Source organism: Antechinus flavipes, chromosome 4 (genome assembly GCF_016432865.1).
Source record: "Antechinus flavipes isolate AdamAnt ecotype Samford, QLD, Australia chromosome 4, AdamAnt_v2, whole genome shotgun sequence".
Taxonomy (NCBI): Eukaryota; Metazoa; Chordata; class Mammalia; order Dasyuromorphia; family Dasyuridae; genus Antechinus; species Antechinus flavipes.
The window spans coordinates 398,967,059-398,988,676 of NC_067401.1; the positions used below are offsets into that span (position 1 = coordinate 398,967,059).

The following is a 21,618-nucleotide window of genomic DNA, read 5'->3' on the forward strand; positions in this document are numbered from 1 at the left end:
GAAGAAACAGAATACTTAAATAATCCATTCTTAAAAAATAAAAAATAAACAAGGATGGGCTCCCTAAAAAAAGTGGATTGACAAATGAATTCTATCAAAAATTTAAGGAATAATCAATCCAAATGCTATATTAACTATTTGAAAAAAGAGGTAAATGAGTTCTAATTTCTTTTATGAGACAAATATAAAATGCTAGGGAAACAGACCTAAGATGGTAGATTGAAGATAGGGAGTAGCTGGAGTTCTTTCCCAGGTCCCAACAAATACTTTTAAATAATGACACAAATTTTAGAGCATCAGAACCCACCAAAAGCTGGAATGGAACAACTTTTGAGCTGAAGGACAACTTGGAAATTCTGCTAGAGGGGTGTGTTACCTCGGGTGGGTCTGGTGTACAATCTCAGTGCAGGCTGGGTCAGCACAGTCCAGGCTTAAGGAAACTAGGAAGTGGCAATGATTTACAGACTTCTCAGCCCACAGAAGCCAAGGAAAACTCAGCAAGAAAGGTTTTGGCATCCTAGTAAGGGGAGCCCCAGCCCAGGATGGGGCTTTGGCAGCCTTTGAAGCATCAGTGGTACTAGTAACAAGGTAGCAGCAGAGATCTCAGCACAAAAGCCATCGAAAAGCCTCTGGAATTCTCAGCCCACAATTATGGAGGTGGGGGGGAGAAGGGGACAGCCAGCTGGTTAGAAGGAGATTGCAGGGGCACTGTGGCAGGACTCTGTTGCTTTGCCCATATTCAGACTGGGGTGGCAGTGCTAGCTTCATAGTATAGGTCCCTAGAAGGATCTCTGAAAACAGCTGCACAAAACCCCTGAAGCATGGGACACTGCACCTTCCACCCTGGAAACAGAGCCCTGCTTTAACAAAGAGTTAAAAGTCAAGAAATAGTCTGGGGAAATGAGTAAACATCAGAAAAAGATTCTGACCATAGTCAGACATAGCCTTACAATGGCGATAAGGAAGATCAAAATAAACAGTAGTAATACCATTTTTTGGAAGACAAAGGACTTAGGATTTCAACCAAGAATAAACTACCCAGAGAGACGGAACATATTTTTTATGGGAGGAGCTGGATCTTCAAGGAAGTAGCAGACTTTCAATCATTTCTATTGAAAAGATCGGAACTACACAGAAAATTTGATATTCAATCATAGAACTTAAGAAGCATGAAAAGGTAAAGAGAACTTTGTTATTCTATAGGGAAATAGGAGAAAGGGGAAAGAAAAGAGAGGGCAGAAACACCAGGAAAAAGGGGTAAGAGAAGAAAGGAGAGGTGGTGGAATAATGGTAGAAGGGAAGGTAGGATGGGGTTAGTCAGAGACTAACAAGATGGGAAGAGAAAAAAAGTATATGGAGGGGTGAGGAGGGAAATATAGAGTTGGTAGTCATAACTGTGAATGTGAATGGGATGAACCCTCATAAAATGGAAGCAGAGTAGATTAAAAACCAGAATACTACAATATGTTGTTTGCAAGAAACACATTTGAAATAGACATAGAGTATAGTTGGAATAGAATTTATTATGCTTCAGCTGAAGCAAAAAAAGCAAAAAGAATAGATAGCAATTCTGACATCAGATAAAGCAAAACCAAAAATAGGTATAATTAAAAGAGATAAAGAAGGAAATATCTTGTTAAAGGCTACCATAGACAATGAAATGGTATCAATACTAAACATATGCACTAAATGGTATAGCATCCACATTCTTAGACAAGTTAAATCAATTACAGGAAGAAATACACAGCAAAACTTCAACATCCTTCCCTACCCCCTCCAGAATTAGATAAATCTAACCAAAAAAGAAACAGGAAAGAAACTAGGGAGGTTAAGAGAATCTTACGAAACTTAGCTATGATAGACCTCTGGAGAAAACTGAATAGGGATAGAAAGGAATGTATCTTTTTCTCAACGGCATGTGGCACCTACACAGAAACTGACCATGTTTTGGGACATAAAAACATTAAATACAGAAAAAGCAAAAATAGTAAATTCTTCCTTTTCAGACAACAATGCAATAAAAATTACATTCAATGAAGGACCAGGGAAAGATAGATTAAAAACCAACTGGAAATTAATCTAATTCTAAAGAACAAAGAATCAAACAACAAATAGAAACAATTTCATCCAAGAGAATGTACAATAATGAGAAAACATACCAAAATTTATGGGATGCAGCCAAAGCAGTTCTTAGGGGAAATTTTATATTTCTAAATAGTTACATAAATAAAATAATAGAGAAAGAGGAGATCAATGAAAATACCAAATTAGAAATTCTGAAAATCAAAGGAGATTAATGAAACTGAAAGTAGGAAAACTATAGAATTAAAAAAACTAAGAGTTGCTTTTATGAAAAAAACACAGCAATAAAATAGACAAATCTTTAGCTAATTTGATCAATTTGATTAATTTGAAAAAACAAAGAAAAGCAACCAAATTACTAGCATCAAAATTGAAAAGAGTGAACTTATTAACAATGAAGAATTAAAGCAAAAATTAGGTAGTTTTGTCCAAATGTATGCAGAAAATCTGACAATCTAATTAAAATGGATGAATATTTACAAAAATGTAAATTGCCAAGTTAACAAAAGAGGAACTCAATTACTTAAATAATCCCAATTTAGGGGAAAAAAAAAAAAGAAGAAGAACAAGCCATCAATGACTTCCCTAAGAAAAAATTTCCAAGGCCAAATACATTTACTAGTGAATTCCACTAAACATTTAAAGAACAATTAGTTCTAATATTATGTAAACCATTTGGAAAAATAGGTAAAGAAGGAGTCCTGTCAAATTCCTTCTATGATACAAAAATGGTGATGATACCTAAATCAAGAAGAGGCAAAACAGAGAAAGAAAATCATAGACCAATCTCTCTAATGAATATCGACACAAAAACTTTAAATATTAGAAAAGAGATTATAACTTATCATAAGAATAACATACTACAACCAAGCGGCATTTATACCAGGAATGCAGAGCTGGTTCAATACAAGAAAAACTACTGGCATAATTGACCACATCAATAATAAAACTAACATTAAATCATAAGATAATTGCAATAGATACAGAAAAAAAAAAAAAAAACTTGTGACAAAATAAAACACCCATTCCTATTAAAACCACTAGAGAGCAAAGGGAATAAAGAGAGCTTTCCTTAAAATAATAACAAATATCTAAAACCATCAGCAAGCATTATTTGTAATGGTGAGAACCCAGAAGCAATTCCAATAATTTCAGGAGCAAAACAAGGATACCCATTATTACCACTATTATTCAATATTGTACTACAAATAGAAATGTTGGCTTTAGCAATAAGAAAAAAAAAATTAAATAACTGTTATGCCACAGTTCTCTTTTATGTCCTGACTCAGTTTCCCTAATTATCCTGACCCAGTCCTGACTCAGTTTCTCTAATTATTCTGCTTCAGTTTATAATTATCAGCTTAAAGTCCTGTTAAACCTCCCCTCCCTCTTTATCAGAATATTTGATAAAGATAAAAGATCTTATGTTTTAAAGTATCAGAATGCCTCTCCCCATTCCCAAGCTATAGGAATGTTAGATACTGTCTTATCAAGATGCCTCTCCCCATCTCTGGGGTTCCTCACCCCATTAGGTCATCCCATCGACAGAGGCTTACCCCACCTTGTCAGAGTCCCATCCTACTCTCAGCACCCTGACTCCACCCCTGCCTTGCTCTATCCTGAGTCTGAGCCACATGTATATATGTCATTGAGAACTCACATTATTTGCTGGATTCTTGGAGACGATAGTCTGATTCAGCCCTGGGACCAAAACCATGGATCCATTTGTTCCCAGTAAATCTCTCCCTTTTAAATAAATTATTAACTACTCTCTAATCTCTATCTTGACTCAGTTTCTCCAGCATTACAAGAGTAGCAGTAGAAGAGGTATAATATCACTTTCTATAGATGATACGATAGTATACTTAGGGAAATCTAGAGAATCAACCAAAAAAACAACTCAAAGCAATCAACAGCTTTAGCAAAGTTGCAGAATATAAAACAAATCCACACAAATAATCAGTATTTCTATGTTACTAACAAAGTCTAGCAACAAGAGACAAAAAAGAGAAATTCCATTTACAATAACTGTAGATAAAATAAAACTTTTGGGTGTCTGTCTACCAAGACAAATACAGAATCTATATGAATAAAATTACAAAACACTTCTTTTCACACAAAGTCAAATTTAAACAATTAGAAAAATATTAATTGCTCTTAGATGGGTAGAACTAATATAATAAAAATGGAAATTCTGCCTAAATTTGTCTACTTGTTCAATGGCACACCTATCAAACTGTCAAAAAGTTATTTTATAGAGTTAGGAAAAATAACAAAAAGTCAAGAATAATCAAGGGAATTAATGAAAAAAAATACGATACAAAGTGTAGTTTTTTCTTGTGTTTTTTTTTTCCCCTTTTGTCACTGATTTTTCTCTCCCAACATGATTCACATGGAAACATGTAAAAAGTGAATGTATATGTATAACCAAAAAAAAAAAAAGTACTATTTTACATATAACCAAGGAACAGAAAATTAAAAAAACAAAAAAACAAAAAAAAAAAAAACCAATGCAACAAAATACAAACAAAACAAAAACAAAAACAAGGAAATTCAAGCTCTCTACCAATTATCTCCTGAAAGAAATCTCAAGATGAAAACTCCCATGAATATTAGAGCATTATTCTGGAACTCTCAAGTCAAGGAGAAAATATTGCAAGCATTTAAAAAGAAACAATTCAAAAGCCACAGTCAGCACAACACAAGATTTAGCAGCTCCTACAATAAAGGCCCTAAGGGCTTGGAATGATATTCTAGAGAGCAATGAAAGCAGGATTATAAACAAGAATCACCTACCTAACCAAAGTGAGTATAATCCTTCAGGAGAAAGGGTGGAAATTCAATGGAATAAAAGGACTTTCAAGCATTTGTGATGAACAGATCAGAGCTGAATAGAAAATCTGATTTTCAAATACAGGATTCAGGAGAAGCATAAGGAAGTAATCAGGAAGGAGAAATCATAAGGGACTTAATTAGGTTTATCTGCTTACATGGGAAGATGATATTTGTAATTCATAAGAATTTCTTCATTAATATGGTAATTAGAAGTAGTATGTGTATGTGTGTGTGTGTGTGTGTGTGTGTGTGTGTATGTATACATGTGAGTTGACTATGAAGGGATAATAGCTAAAAAATAAAATAAAATCAAGGAGTGAGAGAGAGCAATGTACTGGGGAAAGTGAAGGGAAAGAGAAGGAGGAAATAAACCTTACTCTCAACAGAACTGGCTCAAAGAGATTTTGGGTATAAAAATCTATCTTATTCTGCAGGAAAGGAGAGGAAGGTGAAAAGAAAAGAGGGGACAGTGATAGAAGACGGCACATTTGGGGAAGGGCTGGTCAGAAGCAAAACACTTTTGAGAAGGGATAGGGTCAAAGGAAAGCCACAAAAGAATAACTGGGTGAAGGGGGATGGCCCGGGGGAAGGGGGAGGGGAGAAGATATAGTTAATAATAGTAATTATGAAAAGAATTTTTAACAAGTTTCTCGGATGATAGATCTCATTTTTCAAATGTATAGGGAACTGAGTCAAATTTATTTTTAAAAAAACCAATTTCCCAAATGATAAATGATCAAAACATATGATCTACACCCAAAAGTATGCAATCCTTTGACCTAACAATATCATTACTAGGCACGAAACCCAAGAGATAAAAAAAAATGACCTATTATGTATAAAAATAGTTAAGCAACTCTTTTCTCAGGGCAAAGAACTGGAATTTGAGGGGATTTTCATCAATTGGGAAATGGCAGAATAAATTGTCGTATGGGATTTTGAAAGAATACTGTCGTTCTATATGAAATGATGAATAGAATGCAATGAGGAAAAAAAAAAACAAAAAACATGGGAAGTCCTCCATGAAATCAAAGTGAGATGTACGGTAATACATATTAATAGGAAAGTTGTAGGATGATCAGCTGTGAATGATTTTGCTATTCTGAGACTACTCTGAAGAATTTATGATGAAAAATGCTATTCATACCCAAGGAAAGAATTGATTGTATGTGAATAGACTGAAGCACACTTTGTTTTAAACTTTCTTTCTTTTTCTTTTTTTTTTTTGGGGGGGGGGAGGAGGCTGGGGAGATATTTATGTTTTCTTTTCCAACATGACTTTTATGGAAATGTTCTACACAACCTCCCGCAGGTCTTCTCAATAGGAGAGTGTGGGGAGGGAGGAGGAGAAGCTGGAACTCATCTGGAATTCAAAATTTTAAAAACAAATGTGAAAAAAAATTTTTTACATGTAGAGGAAAATAAAAAATTTTTTAAAGAGAAGTGATATAATTCATGAATATTTTAAAGTTTACTTTTTAAATATTTTAAAGTTTAAAAATTATTTAACAATTGAGATAATATATTTCTGACAAAAAGGAGAGAAGGTAAATTAAAAATGTAAATGTAAATATCAATATTGCAGTTGTGAAAAAAATAGACTTAGAGAAACCATACATCTCTCATAATGTTCTTCAAAAATGTTGCAAAGCTACCTGTTAGTTACTAAATAAAATTCAAACTTCTCAAAAAAAACTCTAATTATAATATCAACACATATTAATGGCCTGCTGGATGAGGGTATTAAAAAGGTATAAATAGGCTTTTGAAAATGATACCAGTATCACACAAATAACTGAAAGAAAAAAATCCCCCTCTGCTTAGTTGTTGATTACTAAAAATAAAGTAATTGATTAGGAAAGGTAAAATGTCACCTTAGAACTTCTCTTCCTCCAACAAAGTTTCTTCAATACATATTCAAAAATTATATGAGATGATATAAAAGAAATAAACTTGTTTGAAAAGAAGGATGTCAAAAAATATTAATATCAAGCAGAGCATAAAACAGAGAAATGCCAAACGTATTGAAGTAAATTAAACTACAGAGTCCATGCTGAAAACTGCTGCCCTTCCAAATGGGACCTATAATCACACTAGAGTTTGGTCTAATAGTCCGCACAAGAAAAAAAAACAAACAAGTTGATTATGACTGTCCAGTCTATAAATTGCAGCTACAGGGAAAAGCTATAGAGTACATCCACTAGGAGACATATCTTGGCCAGAAACTACAAAGAGAAAATAAGCTGAGCTCAGAATTGAATATGAGGAAGAGTGATGGCTGAGTGGCTTTTGTGAAACAGAAAACCTATTTTAATAACTCTAAATTTTTCTATAAAACAAAAGGTCGTTTTCTTAGTATCATTTTTCTGTTGTATTGCTGTTAAGTCATACAATACTACAGCCTACAAAGAATTAAACTGAAGCTCACTCAAAGAGTAACGAAGAGGCACATACTGGCTCTGAACAGGATACAACAAATTATAAACAAGGCAATATGAAGTAGTACAAAGGATGTCAGCAAAGAAATATACATATGAAAAAGACAAGCTGGTCATATAGTAAATGGGAAAGACAATTAATAGATAGTACATGTATTTCAATAATGTTCTCATGCTTTCAAGAGAAAGAAATGAAAAGTCCCAATCACATCAGGTGACCTAAAACTTCAAAGAGAAGATAAAGAGTCACCAAATGGAGAAAGGAATGGAAGAGCTAGAGTCTACACCAACAGAGACAGATCCATATTGATAATACTGCTACCCTGAATTCATAAGCATTGATTTCTATTTTCCCCTATGAATTTGAAAAACGATAGTTTGCCATGGCTAGATTAATACTAAGTCTGATTAGTCAATCAGTATTGTGAATTTTAGTACTGGCATTTAAATCAGCATTCCATGAGGACAAATTTTAGAGTAATGTTGATACACTTGGAAAATGCATTTTTAAAAATCTGACATTGTTTGTTGTGCTTACTATAATGGCCAGGAAAAGGAAACAAAGACTTCCCTTTCCTTTAAAATCCGGTTGCTTGGACAAAAAAGAACATTTTTCATGTCCCTGTTTCTCAAAGATGAAGCTAGCTAATTAAACATAGAATTCTACTTTATCAATTTAACTTCATATTGAGTGTATTTTAATATTTTAGTATATCCTACAGTATTTAGGTAAATTTCAAAATAAATTAGAACTTTGGAAGAGAAATTATATATTTTAAACTGATTTGAAATATAATGAATACTCTGTCTGCAAACAGATTAACTACTTTTAGAAACAGTAACAAAATTTTAGGCAAGAAATTAAAAAAAAATTACAAGCTAAAAAAAAAAAAAAGCAATGCCTCATCAAAATTGTTCGTTTTCTTTCTTTTTTTTTTCCCTTTTTTGCTGAAGCAATTGGGGTTAAGTGACTTGCCCAGGATCACACAGCTAGAAAGTGTTAAGTGTTTGAAGTCACATTTGAACTCAGGTCCTCCTGACGTCAAGGCTGGTGACCTATCCCCTGCACCACCTAGCTGCCTCTAAAATTGTTCACTTTCAAGGCAAAAATTTACATGTGTTAGTTATGCTATATTTCAGTAGTATTAAATAACATTATATATATATATATATATATATATATATATATGTATATATTTAAACTAAGACAAATAAAACTATTACCTTAAATGTTTTATAAAATGCAGTATTTAATGCTTTTAAAATGTCTTCATCAGGAATCCACTTCAGTTTTCCTCGGAGTCCATGTCCTGTTTTATAAGTTTTCAGTGCAACTAAAACATGGAATGGATGTATACGAGCCTGTCAATAAGATAAAGACATTTAAAAATTATGAATGAAATATTAAAAGTAAAAATAATTATTAAGTATTCCTCTTTAATTTTAAGTCAATGCTTTTTAGGTCAAGTAAAAGGCATTTATGTATTTATTCCAAATGAATTCCCTTTCCTCAAGGAACTTAAAGTGGGGGTGAGATGCAGTGTGGGAAAGGGGTAGATTAGTGTGAATATGATGTATATATAAATATAATACAATGCAGAATGAATAGGAGCTAGATGATGCAGTGAATAGGGCACTGTTCCTAAAATCAGGAAGACCTGAGTTCAAATGTGACCTTGGACCCTTTTTGCCTGCTTATTTATCTGTAAAATGAACTGGAGAAGGAAGTGGCAAACCACTTTGTCAAAGAAAATCTTAAAAGGGGTTACAAAGAGTTGGACATGACTGAAAACAACTAAACAAAAAACAAAGTGGCAATGGAGATCCCAGTAAGGTGTCATGAAAAATATGTCTACAAAATGCTAAGCACTTGAGATTGCTAAGTGCGAAATATGAAAAAAAGACAAAGTCTTTGCTTTCTAGGACCTATAATTTAACACAATAGTGATATGATTCACATCATATTGTATAATATAGCTATGATTCATCAAAGAACTGGTTTTCAAAATTTTAACTAGATAGAATACTAGATTTTATAACTAGCAATCCAAGATCACTGACAATAACACCTGAATAATCATGAAGTTTAACCACCAGTTACTTCAAGAAATGGTTTGTATGATTATTATAACCAAGGAAGAATTATTTAGTACCTGTGAAAGGAGGAGAATCATAAAACTTGAAAGTTGGAACAGACCTCAGTGGTCAGACATCCTATACAACAAAGAAATCTCTATTGTAACATGCCTGTTTTCTAGTTTCTGCTTAAATACTTCAAAGGTGGAGTAATCTAGCAACCCTTGGAACAATCATTCTATGTAGAGGTTCACAGTCAATGGGAAACTCTGGGTGAGGTATAAGATCCTTCAGCCCAGAGGGAGCCTGCTTATAATGTCTGTTTCGGCTCCCCATCTCCCCTAAGGACTCTCAGCCTTCCTGAGAAGTCAGGGGGCGGTGACAACTTGTGTTGAGATTGAAGTAGAGTGGTACCAGGTGGAAAGAGTGATACCAGGTGGCAAACTATGTACAATAGCAAGTTGTTTATGTGATCCCACATAAACAGTGTTGTTTTTGTTACATTATATAAAGAGGAAAGAGCTTGAAATAAAAGGACTCCATTTTTCCACCACCGCTTCTCCAAAGGTATATTTAATCACCCCAGTGTGGGGCTCTAGAAAGCAAGGTATGTTTTGTCACCCCAACTTAGGGGCTCTAGAAAGCAGGATGCAACAATTCTACTTTTGAACAGCTACTATTATTAGGCAGTTTTTCCTGACATCAAACTTAAAATGACCTCTCTACAATTTCTACCTATTGTTCCTCGTTCTGTATTCTAGTTCAAACAGAATAAATCTAATCCCTCTTTCATAAGATAGTTCTTCAAATACCTAAAGACAGCTGTCATGTCCTTCCTGAGTCATCTCTTCTCCAGACTAAATTCATCTAGTCCTTTCAATATGCTCAAATCTTCGTGACATGAATTCATTCACCATTCCATTCTTGTAGCCCTATTCTGGAGTCTCCAGTTAATACTGTCCTTAAAAGGTAGTGCCCAAAACTGAACAAAAACATCCATCAAAAGTACAATACAGTGAGACTATGAGCTCCCTATTCCTGAAAGCTGCTAACGTAATGTTAAGATTAAATTAAGGGTTTTTGTCTGCCACTTCAAACTACACTCATTAATCTTAAAGTCTACTAAACCTTTAAATATTTTTTAGAACTGCTATGTCCCTATATCTCTATCTTGTACTGATACAGATTTTGCATATGGACATATGAATTTACCTTTTCCACTATTGAACTTTAACTTATTAGATTTTGTATGATGTAATAACCTGTTAAGACTATTTTTAATCCCGACTTTGTCATCCATAATGATAGCTATTTTTCTCTCTTTGTGTCATCTGCAATTGATGAGCATACCATCTATGCTTTTACCAAGCCTCTGATATAAATGTTAATAGCACAGATCCATTCTTTTTTCCTCTCTGCTGATAAGCTGTTAGAAAAAGAGTAACTACATTCAATGTGTCTATGTGTATATAACAAGAATAACAATGATAACATTTAAACAGCACCTACTATTTTTGCCAGACATTGTGCTAAATACTTTACAAACTATCTCATTTGATCATCAAAACAATTATCCCCATTTTGCAGTTGAAGAAATCCCCATTTACAGTTTTCAAACAGCTTTTGAGTGATCTCCCAAAGATCACACAACTAATAAGTATATGAGGTTGGATTTGAATTAGAATGTCACTGATTCCAGACTCAGCGCACTATTCAGTGTGCCATTTGATAGCATGATACAATGTGTAGAGAGCTTGCCTCAAGTCACAAAGGTGTGGGTTCAAGTCCCATCTAGGACACATACTGGCCACATGCCTTGGGGAGTCATGGCTAGTGGCATCAAGCTTGAATGAAAACAGAAATCCTTAATCCATACATAAGGATCCCTATGGGTCACATATTGATCTTGTTTTAAAAATGTAATCTATATTTTATTTTCTTAGATATTTTTCAATTACATTTTAATTTGATTTAGGTCAGACTCTAGAGTGTGTGGGCCATGTGTCAACATCTCTGCTCTGGGCAGTGCTCTAAGACTCTAACCTGCGAGAAGGAATGGAACTCTATAGGCAGATGGAGTTTCCACATTGGGAGTTACCTACATCAATGAAAACATGTGTATTTACCCTCATTCTTTTAAAATGGACACAGAACCACAGAATAAAGAAATATCAGAAAGGATGACCTGGTTTATGCACACTCAGAATCACTGAATAAGACATAAATGTTCTGCCCTTTTTATGATCATTCAAAAAGATTCCATTTTAATACTTCTTACCTTCTTTAAAAGTTTATCATTACATAGTCTTTCACATACTGAAGAAACTTCTGAACTTCCTGGCTCAAGCACTGAATTGGCTGTCATCTTCCCGAGATTCCTAAGCAATGCAGTTAGAGGCATTTCCTGCAACAAGGCTTTCCACACCTGTTATATTTATTTAAATAGACATAAAGAAATGAGATCCACTTATACTTACATTGACAATAGCATTAATGTTAATAATGCAAATGGTTGTTTAAATTTATTTTAAAAAAGACTAAATTACTCTAAGAAACTAATTTACTTACCTCTTTAGATTTTAGATGATTAGTCAGAAGATGTTCCCTAACTAATTTATGTTCTTCTATTAGATGAATAACTTCTAATTCATCTTTTGTGTGCTTCACTCTCTCCACAGCTTCCAGATATTTCAGTAATTTTTCTGTCTCTGGGGAAAGTGCCTTATCTTTATATGCTTCCTGTACCTCTTTCCAACCCTTTGTAACATACTTGGTCACAATAGCAAGTCCTTTAAGAAAATGAGACAATTATAGATAGCATGTGAATCTAAGGCTTACATTGGAAAATGAAAGCTTATACAGTTTAATGACAGAGACCCCCAAAAAGGTAATACCCTGTTTTTGTGTACAAAGATAATTTAAGCAATTATTTAGGAGCTTAAAATCAGTTTAAGAAATTGTTTTCCCTCCACTCTGCCTATCTTAAATAGTTCTATTATGGAAGTTTGCATAAAAAGAAACAAGAATCTAATGGAATGTACTGAATGGAGAAATTGAGGGATGACATGGTCACACTTGTGCCTAAGAAAGATCGATTTGTCACAGCTGAGTGGAAGACTGAGGTGAAGAGAGATAAGAAGCAAGGAGACCCAACAACTATCAATGGGCTAGGTGGGAGGGGATGACGGCCTGTACCAGGGTGGAGAAGTGGGGAAGGGTCACAGAAAAAAATCTTAGGAAGATGGAATTGTCAAGACTTTGCCTCAGATTGAATATGGCCTTCCATTTCTCTAATATATATTGAATTGACTCAAATTTATACGAATATAATCTATTTCTGAACTAATAAAGAATATGAACAATTTTCAGATGAAGACATTAAAGCCATTTCTAGTAATATGAAAAAATGCTCTAAATCACTGTTGATCAGAGAAATGCAAATTAAGAAAAGTCTGAGGCACCATTTTACACCTCTCAGATTGGCTGACAGGAAAAGATAATAAATGTTGGGAGGGATGTGGGAAAACTGGAACACTAATGCATTATTGGTGGGAGTTATGAAATGATCCAACCATTCTAGAGAGCAACTGAACTAGCAGTTCTCTTCTGGGTCTATTCCTAGAGATCATAAAAGAGGGAAAAGGCCTCACATGTGCAGCTCCTTTTGTAGTGGCAAAGAATTGGAAATTGAGTGGTTGCCCCGGGGGGGAACAGCTGAATAAATTTTCATATGTGAATGTAATGGAATATTACTGTTCTATAAAGAAATGATGAACAAGCTGATTTCAAAAAAGCCTGGAAAGACTTACATGAATTGATGCTAAGTGAAGTGAGCAGAACCAAGAGAACACTGTATATAACAAGATTATGTGATGATCAACTATGATGGACTTGGCTCTTTTCAACAATTAGGTGATTCGAGGTAATTCCAATAGACATTTTGGAAAGTGTCATCTGCATTTGGAGAGAGAACTGTGGAGATCAAAACATAGTATTTTCATCTTTTTGTTTGCCTTTTTTTCCCCCACTTTTGATCAGATTTTTCTTATGCAGCATAATATGAAAAAATATTTATTAGAATTGCACATTTAACCTACATAGGATTGCTTGGGAAGGGGGAAGGAGGGGAAGAGGACGAAAAATTTGAAACACAAGGTTTTCAAAGGTGAATATTGAAAGGTATCTTTTCATGTATTTGGAAAAATAAAATACTAAAAAAACCACACAAAAAAAGAGAAACAAACCCTTTATCAAGACAACTTGATGCAAAAATTGCTATTCATTGCTTATACTTTTCAACACAATTTATTTTCCCCTGCTTATAAAGCTTATTTAATTTGATCTATTACTGTTTTTTTTTTTATTTCAAATGTTTTTATTAAGTAGTACTTTATTTTTTCCAATTACATGGAAAGATAATTTTAAAGTTTTTTTTGAAATACAAATTTTTCTTCTCATCTCCTCCCAAAAATGGTAAGCAATTTGATGTTATACATGTGCGATCACATAAAACATATTTCCATATTAGTCATGTCATAGAAGAAACACACCAAAAGAAAAACATACATACACACAAAGTGAAAATAGTATGTTTTGATCTCCTTTCAGACTCCCATCAGTTCTCTGAATATGGTGAGAATTTTCCATCTTGGTTTGTATCACTACATTGCAGAGAAAAGACATTCATGGTTAGTTGTCACAATGTACTATGTACGATATTCTCCTGGTTTTGCTTACTTCACTTTGTGTCAGTTTGTGTCTTTCCAGTTTTTCTTAAATCTACTTGTCATTTCTTATATAGTATTCCATTACATTCATACACTTGTTCAGTCATTCCCCAAGTGATGAGTATCCCCTCAAATTTCCAATTTTTTGCTACCACAGAAAGAGGGGCCGTTTTTATTCATCTAGGTCCTTCCCACCTCTTTTAAAATGACTATTGGGATACAAAACTAGTGGTATTGCTGAATCAAAGGGCATGCACAATTTCGTTGCCCTTTAATCATAACTCCAAAGTGCGATCTGAATGATTGGATCAGTTCCCAATTCTACCAATGGTACATTAATGTTCTAATCTTCCCATATCTCCCTCATATTTCATTTTCCTTGTTCATCATATTAACTAATGCAACAGGTATGAGGAAGTATGTCAGAGTTGTTTTAATTTGGATTTCTCTAATCAATGCTGATTTGGAGCCATTTTTTCTTTTGACTATAGATGTGATTTCTTTATCTGACAACTGCCTGTTCATATCCTTTCACCATTTACCAATTTGAGAATGACTTGCATTATTATCAACTCAAGTTGGTTCTCTATATATTTGAGAAATGAAGCTTTTTATCACTTATAAAAATTGTTTCCCAACTTTCTGCTTTCCTTCTTACCTATTGCAATATCTTTAACCCAAATTATTCATTGTACATCTCTATTCTCATATAGAGTTCTTCCCTTCTCCATAGATCTGACAGGGACAGGGACATTATTCCTTGCTCTCCTAAATGTTATGCTATCATTTTTTGTGTGTAAAGCATATGAAGAAACTATACCAAGTTTCTGTTTTCATTTTTCACTTTTCCCAGCATTTTTTGCCAAATAGTTCTTATCCCAGAACCTGGGGTCTTTGGGCTTTTCAAATAATACAGTAATTTATTACTTACTGTTATCTTATGTGCTTAATCTACTCCACTGATCCACTATTAGGCAGTACTAGATACTTTTAAGGATTACTATATTTTTATGAGGTCTTTATCTCGCCTTGCTTTATGTTAAAAAAAAATTAAGTTCACTGACATTCTTGATCTTTTGGATAGTGTGAATGGTATAGCATGGAAAAAACAAAGTAGAAAAGCCTTTTTTATTATATTAACTTGGCCTTCCCATGAGCAAATGATATTTTTCCAATTTTCAGATTTGACTTTATTAGTATAAAGTGTTTTATAATTGTATCCAAATAGTTCCTGGGTTTATCTTGGGAGGCTGACTAACAAGTATTTTATACTGTTTATAGTTCCTTTAAATTGTATTTCTCTGTTGAGCTTTGTTGGTAATATATAGAAATTCTAATGATTTATGTGAGTTTATCTTTCAACTTTACTAAAATTGTTATTTCATTTAAGTTTTTTTGGTTGATCTTCATAAGTATGATTGTATCATCTGCAAAAGAGTAATAGTTCTATTTCTTGTCTTCTATTTTCTTCAATTTCTTTTATTGCTATAGCTAACATTTTTTGTACAAATTTTTTTTTTATTATTTTTAAATTGATTCTTGTTATCTCATGGCATCATTGATTTCCATTTGTCCAATTCTAATTTTTAAAGAATTGTTTCTTTCAGTTAGTTTTTATACTTTTCCAGTTGGTCAGTTCTAGTTTTTTTTTTTTTTTTTAAAAGAGTTGCCTTTAGCAAATTTCTGTATATTTTCCTATTTTTTAGCGCTTCCTTTTATTAAGCTTTTTCAGGATTCTCTTGCATCATCACTCTCATTTCTTTTCCCAATTTTTCTTCTCCTTGAAAACCATTTTTGAATTTTTCTAGGTTTTTTGGGACCTAAAACCAAATCACATTTTTTGAGGCTTTGCACATAGGCATTTTTGTCCTCTTCTAAGTTTGTGCTTTGATCTTCCTCTTGCTACAAGAATTTTCTGTGGTCAGGTTCATTTTTACTCAGTTTTTCCATTACTCAGTTGAACTCTACTGCTGCACCATGCCTGTGTCTGTTTGTGTTGGGGGTGAGGGAAGTGATCATTATGATATATCAGAACCTGTGAATGTGAAAAAGATTGGCTACTTGCCTGCTATTGCACCAGGGCCATGGGTCCTCAGTCACTAAATTGTGCTGGGGTTCAGGAACTCCCACTGTCTTGTTAAGGCAAATCCTGCTGCTGGCTTATCAGGACAATTTCTGCCCTGGACTGCACTCGCCCTTTTACTTGAGTGAGACAGCCCTTTCTTCCCAAACTTCCAAGTTGTTTTGGACTGAAAAATTGTTTTACTCAATTCTTTTTATTGGTTCTGCCATTCCAAATTACCTTTGGGACACTATTTACAATTGTAGGGATATGAATTTGGAAGAGTTCATTTTCCTGCTTATTCCACTATTTTGGTCTCAGTCTTGTAAACAATATATTGTTAGATTCTGATTTCAAATCCATTCTGCAATGTTTCTATTGTTAGTTCATACTATTAAAAAATATCTTTACTAATGGGGTATTTCCCCCCATTCTATTTTTCCTTTGCTTATTTTTCCCCCTCTCTAAATCAGTTTTGGTTCTGAGCAACTGCCTCCTTTAATCCACCCTTTCTTTTATCACTTCCCAATAGCTTACCCCTTGCCATTCATATCCCTACCGGATAATAAAGATTTCTAAACTCAATTAGGTATGTATGTATATACTGAACCAATTCTGACAAGAATGAGGGTCAAGTATTGCCACTATACTCCCACCCCAATTTTCCCCTCACTATAGATCTTCCCTGTGCACCACTTCTACATTAATTTTGCTCATTCTACATCTGTTTTCCCTCTTTCCAGTGGATCTTAACTTTTTTTTTTCCTTGAGAAAGTTAACATTCCAACATAATGAACTCACACCCAGCCTAATAAATCTTACTTCTCCTAGTTCAATTTTCCAGGTCAGCTGCTCTTCCAATGAGTTATTTCACATTTTCTTCTATTTTCTTTCCTTTAATTTGGTTTTTATTGTTCTTTGGTGTCTCGTTGAGCTATTAACTTCTACTTGTTTAATTCTAATTTTCAAGTAATTATTTTCTTCAGTGAGTTTTTGTATGTCTTTTTCCACGAGACCAATTCTGATTTTTTAAGGAGTTCTTTTCTTAAGGAAATTTACTTGTACTTTCTCATTCAGCATACTCTACTTTTAAGAGTTACTTTCTTCAGAGAATTTTTATACCTCACTTACTATTAGGGCTATTGTTTTAAAGGTATTATTTTCTTCAGTATATTTTGTGCCTCTTTTCCAAACTGTTACTTTCCTTTTTATAATTTTCTTGCATCACATCTTTTCCCAATTTTTTCTTTACCACTCTTTATCTCTTTTCTCTTCCAGGAATTCTTGCTGGCCTTGGATCCAATTACCATTTTTAAAAAAAAGTTGTTTTCATATTGTCCTCTTCTTCTCTGTCACTGTAATAGCTTTAAAGGATCAAGCTCTTTTGTTGTTATTTGCTCACTTTTTCAGCCTATTTTTTCACTTTGGACTATATGTAAGTGTAGTTTTGCTCACTTGGTGTTGGGGGAGGCACTGTGCCAAGCTTCAGTCTTTTTCATGGGCTATTTTCAGTCAATGAAAGGAGGAGGGATCTGTAAGTTTTTGGTGTTTCCAAGTTGGTATTATCTTAGGAAACATGTGGTCACTGCTCTCCTTGCTGGCACTCTGATCTTTACCCAGGAAGGCCCCCTGTTCCCCTGCAGCTGCAAGTACTAAGACTCTGCTTTACTTTGGAAGTGTGTCCAGTTCTGCTTTCCTGAATTTGCAGGTGGAGAGCACTTCTCTTCAAGTGTGAACAGGGTACCTACTCCCTTATGATCTCATAAGCAAGCCTCTTTGCCTTGAAAGTGCACCCCAGAACTACTTATGGGCAATAGAGAATTGCCAATCAGTGCTAAGAACACAACATCAGCAAAGATCCCCTATAATCTCTCTCTGATTAGTTGATCTTCTTATTGTCTCTGGATTGAGCCTTCTCACAGCTAATGATGCTGCTGTTACAGCTGCCTTCAAGAACCAGTCAGTACTCCTACCATGCTCTGGGTCTGTACTCACCTATAGATCTCTCCTGTGGGTCTCCTAAGTTGTCTCAGGTTGGATAAATGTCTCCCTCTGACCTTTTGAAGGCTCTGTGACTCCAAGATTTGATTTGAGGTATTAGTACCTCTAACGTGCCATGTTGGCTCCATTCTTTTCTCATATTTCTATTTTCTAGCAGATGAAAATTACTATATGAATCAGTTTCATTTTTTTTTGTCAAGACAGTTTTATATTTACTGAATGATATAATTTATATTTACTGAATGATATAATGATGAATGATTGAACATCAACTTTTGCAATTTCTTCTCTTTCCCCCAATCCCCTATTACAAACTGGAGCACTAGAAGCAGCAGCTGACTCAGATTCAAGAAATTTGGCTTCCAGCCCCCATTTTATCTTCCCTAGTGGGACTGCATCAGTTTCTATAAGGTTATCATTTCTATGCATATGGCTTAGTGATCTACAAATCTAGGCCATCTCTCTCTCCTGATCACCAAATGACCATTAGACATTTCAAACTGGATGTCCCAGAGTTACGTCCAGAAGAAATTTCTGTGCTCACTAGACTAAGGCAAGAGCTTCCTGTCTCAAGTTTCTTTCTATTTCAAATTTATCCTTCATGTAAATGCCAAAATGATTTTCCTAAGTGAAGATTTAGTCATTTCACTGCCATATTCACAGCAAGTTCGACAAATGTAAATAAAGATTTAAGCTTTTTGGGTAAGAATTTACTATTTAGCAAAAATTGTTGGGAAAATTGGAAAGCAAGCATAGACCAATGGCTTGTCTATAATGTGATAAGGTGAAAAGGATACATGACTTAGATGTAACAGGAGATATATATATAAAATAGAAGACCTACCAAACTCATGGTCAGAAGAAATTATGGGGGAAAAAAAAAAAAAGACTATCGTGACATATAAAATGGTTAATTCTGACCACATTTAGAAGATTCTGTATGAATAAAATCAATGTATCTAAGATTAAAAGGAAAGTAGAAAATTTGGGGTGGAGTGTATGGAAATGTGGAAGCAGTTTCTCAGAGGTCTTATATTTCAAATATATAGAAAGAACTTTGTAAGACTAAGAATCATTTTCTAATTGATAAAAGATCAATGGATATGAACATAGGCAAGTTTTTAGAAGAAGAAATCAAAATAATTTGCACTCATATGAAATAATGCTTTAAATCATTATTAGAGAAATGATCATTAAAACATCTTTGAGATATCTCACATGTATCAGACAGGCTAAAAGGATAGAAAGGGGGAAATGATAAATATTGGAGGGGATGTAGAAAAACTGGGACACTAATATACTGTTGATGGTACTATGAATTGATTGAACACTTTTGGAGAGCAATCTGGATTTATACCCAAAGAAATTATAAAAATGTGTATAACTTTTAACCCAGTAATACTACTATTAAGTTTGTTTCCCAAGGTGATTAGGGAAAAAGGAAAAGAACTTATATGTTTTAAAATATTTAGAGCAGCTATCTCTGTGGTAGCAAAGAACTGGAAATGGAAATGATTTCCTTAATTGGGAAATGAATGAACAAGTTGTGGGATATGATTATGATGGAATACTATTGTGCTGTTAAGAAATGATAAGCAGGTTGATTTTGGAAAAACATGGAAAGACAGGTAGCATGAAATAATGAAGAATAAAATGAGCTTAACCAAGAAAACACACATATATATTTTATATATATATATATATATATATATATATATATATATATATATATATATCTATCAACATATTCTAGTGTGAGAGGAAGAGAGAAATTTAGAATAAAATGTAACAATGACATTTTTAAATAAGAAATAAACAAAAGAAATATTTTAAGGAGAAAGATAGGATTGGGAAAAGAGAAGCAGCACTTTAGATTTAGTAAACAGCCAGAGCAAAGGTATAGAGGAAGAAAAGTAATAGATCTTTATGGTAGATAGTGATTAGTGTTGTTTCAGGATGTAGAAGTATATGAAATAAATATGGTGAAATAAAAGATTACTATACTGTGGAAATCTTTGATGCCAGGCACAGGAACTAGAACTGTACTTAGAAATAGCAAGCCATTTGAGATTTTTAAATAGTTACTATAGAACCAAATCTATTCCAAAATGTGAAAAATGGACTGGAAAGGAGAGAAGAGATGTAGAATGGGAAAAAACAAATCATAGAATCTCAGAATTAGAAGGCATCTAGTTCATTACTTGCAGAAAAATCCCCCTCTATTACATTATTGATAAATGTTTATCTAGTTTTTATTTGATAACCTCTAATGAGGTTCCATTCATTTTCAAACAGCTGTTAGAAAGCTTTTCCTGAAAATGAGCCTAAATCTGCCTCTTTTAAATCTTTAACCATAGTTCTCCTCTTCAAAGTCAAACACAAATAAAACAAATAAATTCCCTCTTGGGGTGGGGGGGAGAAAGGGAGTAGGAGGATGGGGCACAGCATCTAGACCTGAACTCTTTGATTCTTTTTTAATCCTTTGATTTTTAAGGGTGATTTTTTTTGTTGTTGTTGTTATATAACCACTGTCAACTCATATTAAGCTGTCGTGTCAGGTTACTTTTGTTGTTACAGATTTTTAGCCCAAGCCTGAGACTTTTATGTTCAAACCAATACATTATCTTAATAGAGGGCTAATAAACTCTGAGGTATAGACCTTGGAGAGACCTCTTTCCAAGCTGACATTTAGGTCTGGTTAGTCCAACAGTAATGAATTTATCTAAGTAAATGAGATAACTCATATAAAGTGTTTGTAAGTCTTAAAAAGCTATATGATAGTATCGCATTATTATTAACCATACCTATACTACATATCGCCATCTTTTCCACAAGAATAGCATAAAGACTATCACGATGCATAGGTAAACTACTGAAAGGCAGCAGGGTATAGTGGAAAGAATATTGGATTTGTAGTCAGAGGACCTGGGTTTGAATTCTGGTTCAGGAATTTATTATTTCTCTGGCCCTCATCTTCATCTGTAAAAACAAAGGGGATAAATAAAATGACCTTTAAGGTTTCTTCAATGTTTAAATCTATAATTCTCTTAAAACACATTTCTACCACCTTCCATTATAGTGAACCTGTCAAAAAGGAAATTGAATGAGTTTAATATTACCCGTTTCTTCATGAAATGATCCACTGTGATCACTATTTCTTTTCTTATATATTCACTAAGTCTTCCATAATATATTATGTAATTTTGCAAGGATCAAAGTCAAACCCACTCACTAGCTAAAAGACTGACAACTATCTATTCTGTCCTTTTGTAAAAAAGTAATTATATGCCTTGTTTCTATCCTGTAGTTATTTCTCTTGTATTCCATGACTTTTCAAAGATGACTAACAGCAGTAATATCCTTCAGTACTTTCAATATGCTGGAATTCTGATTTTTG

General features: G+C 33.8%; 1 protein-coding gene across 4 annotated transcripts in view; it reads right to left on the reverse strand.

The window, feature by feature from the left end:
- Positions 1–21,618, reverse strand: part of RO60 (Ro60, Y RNA binding protein) — a 45,477-nt gene that overhangs the window by 15,774 nt on the left and 8,085 nt on the right. For 3 of the 4 annotated variants that reach the window (XM_051998731.1, XM_051998730.1, XM_051998729.1), the window contains 3 exons: positions 12,000–12,220; positions 11,710–11,856; positions 8,580–8,717 (listed from right to left, as the gene is read on the reverse strand). In XM_051998731.1, coding sequence (XP_051854691.1) covers positions 8,580–8,717; positions 11,710–11,856; positions 12,000–12,220 — 506 coding nt within the window. Of the gene's footprint in view, positions 1–8,579; positions 8,718–11,709; positions 11,857–11,999; positions 12,221–21,025; positions 21,201–21,618 lie in introns of all 4 variants that reach the window. The other variant, XM_051998732.1, reaches the window with a different exon arrangement.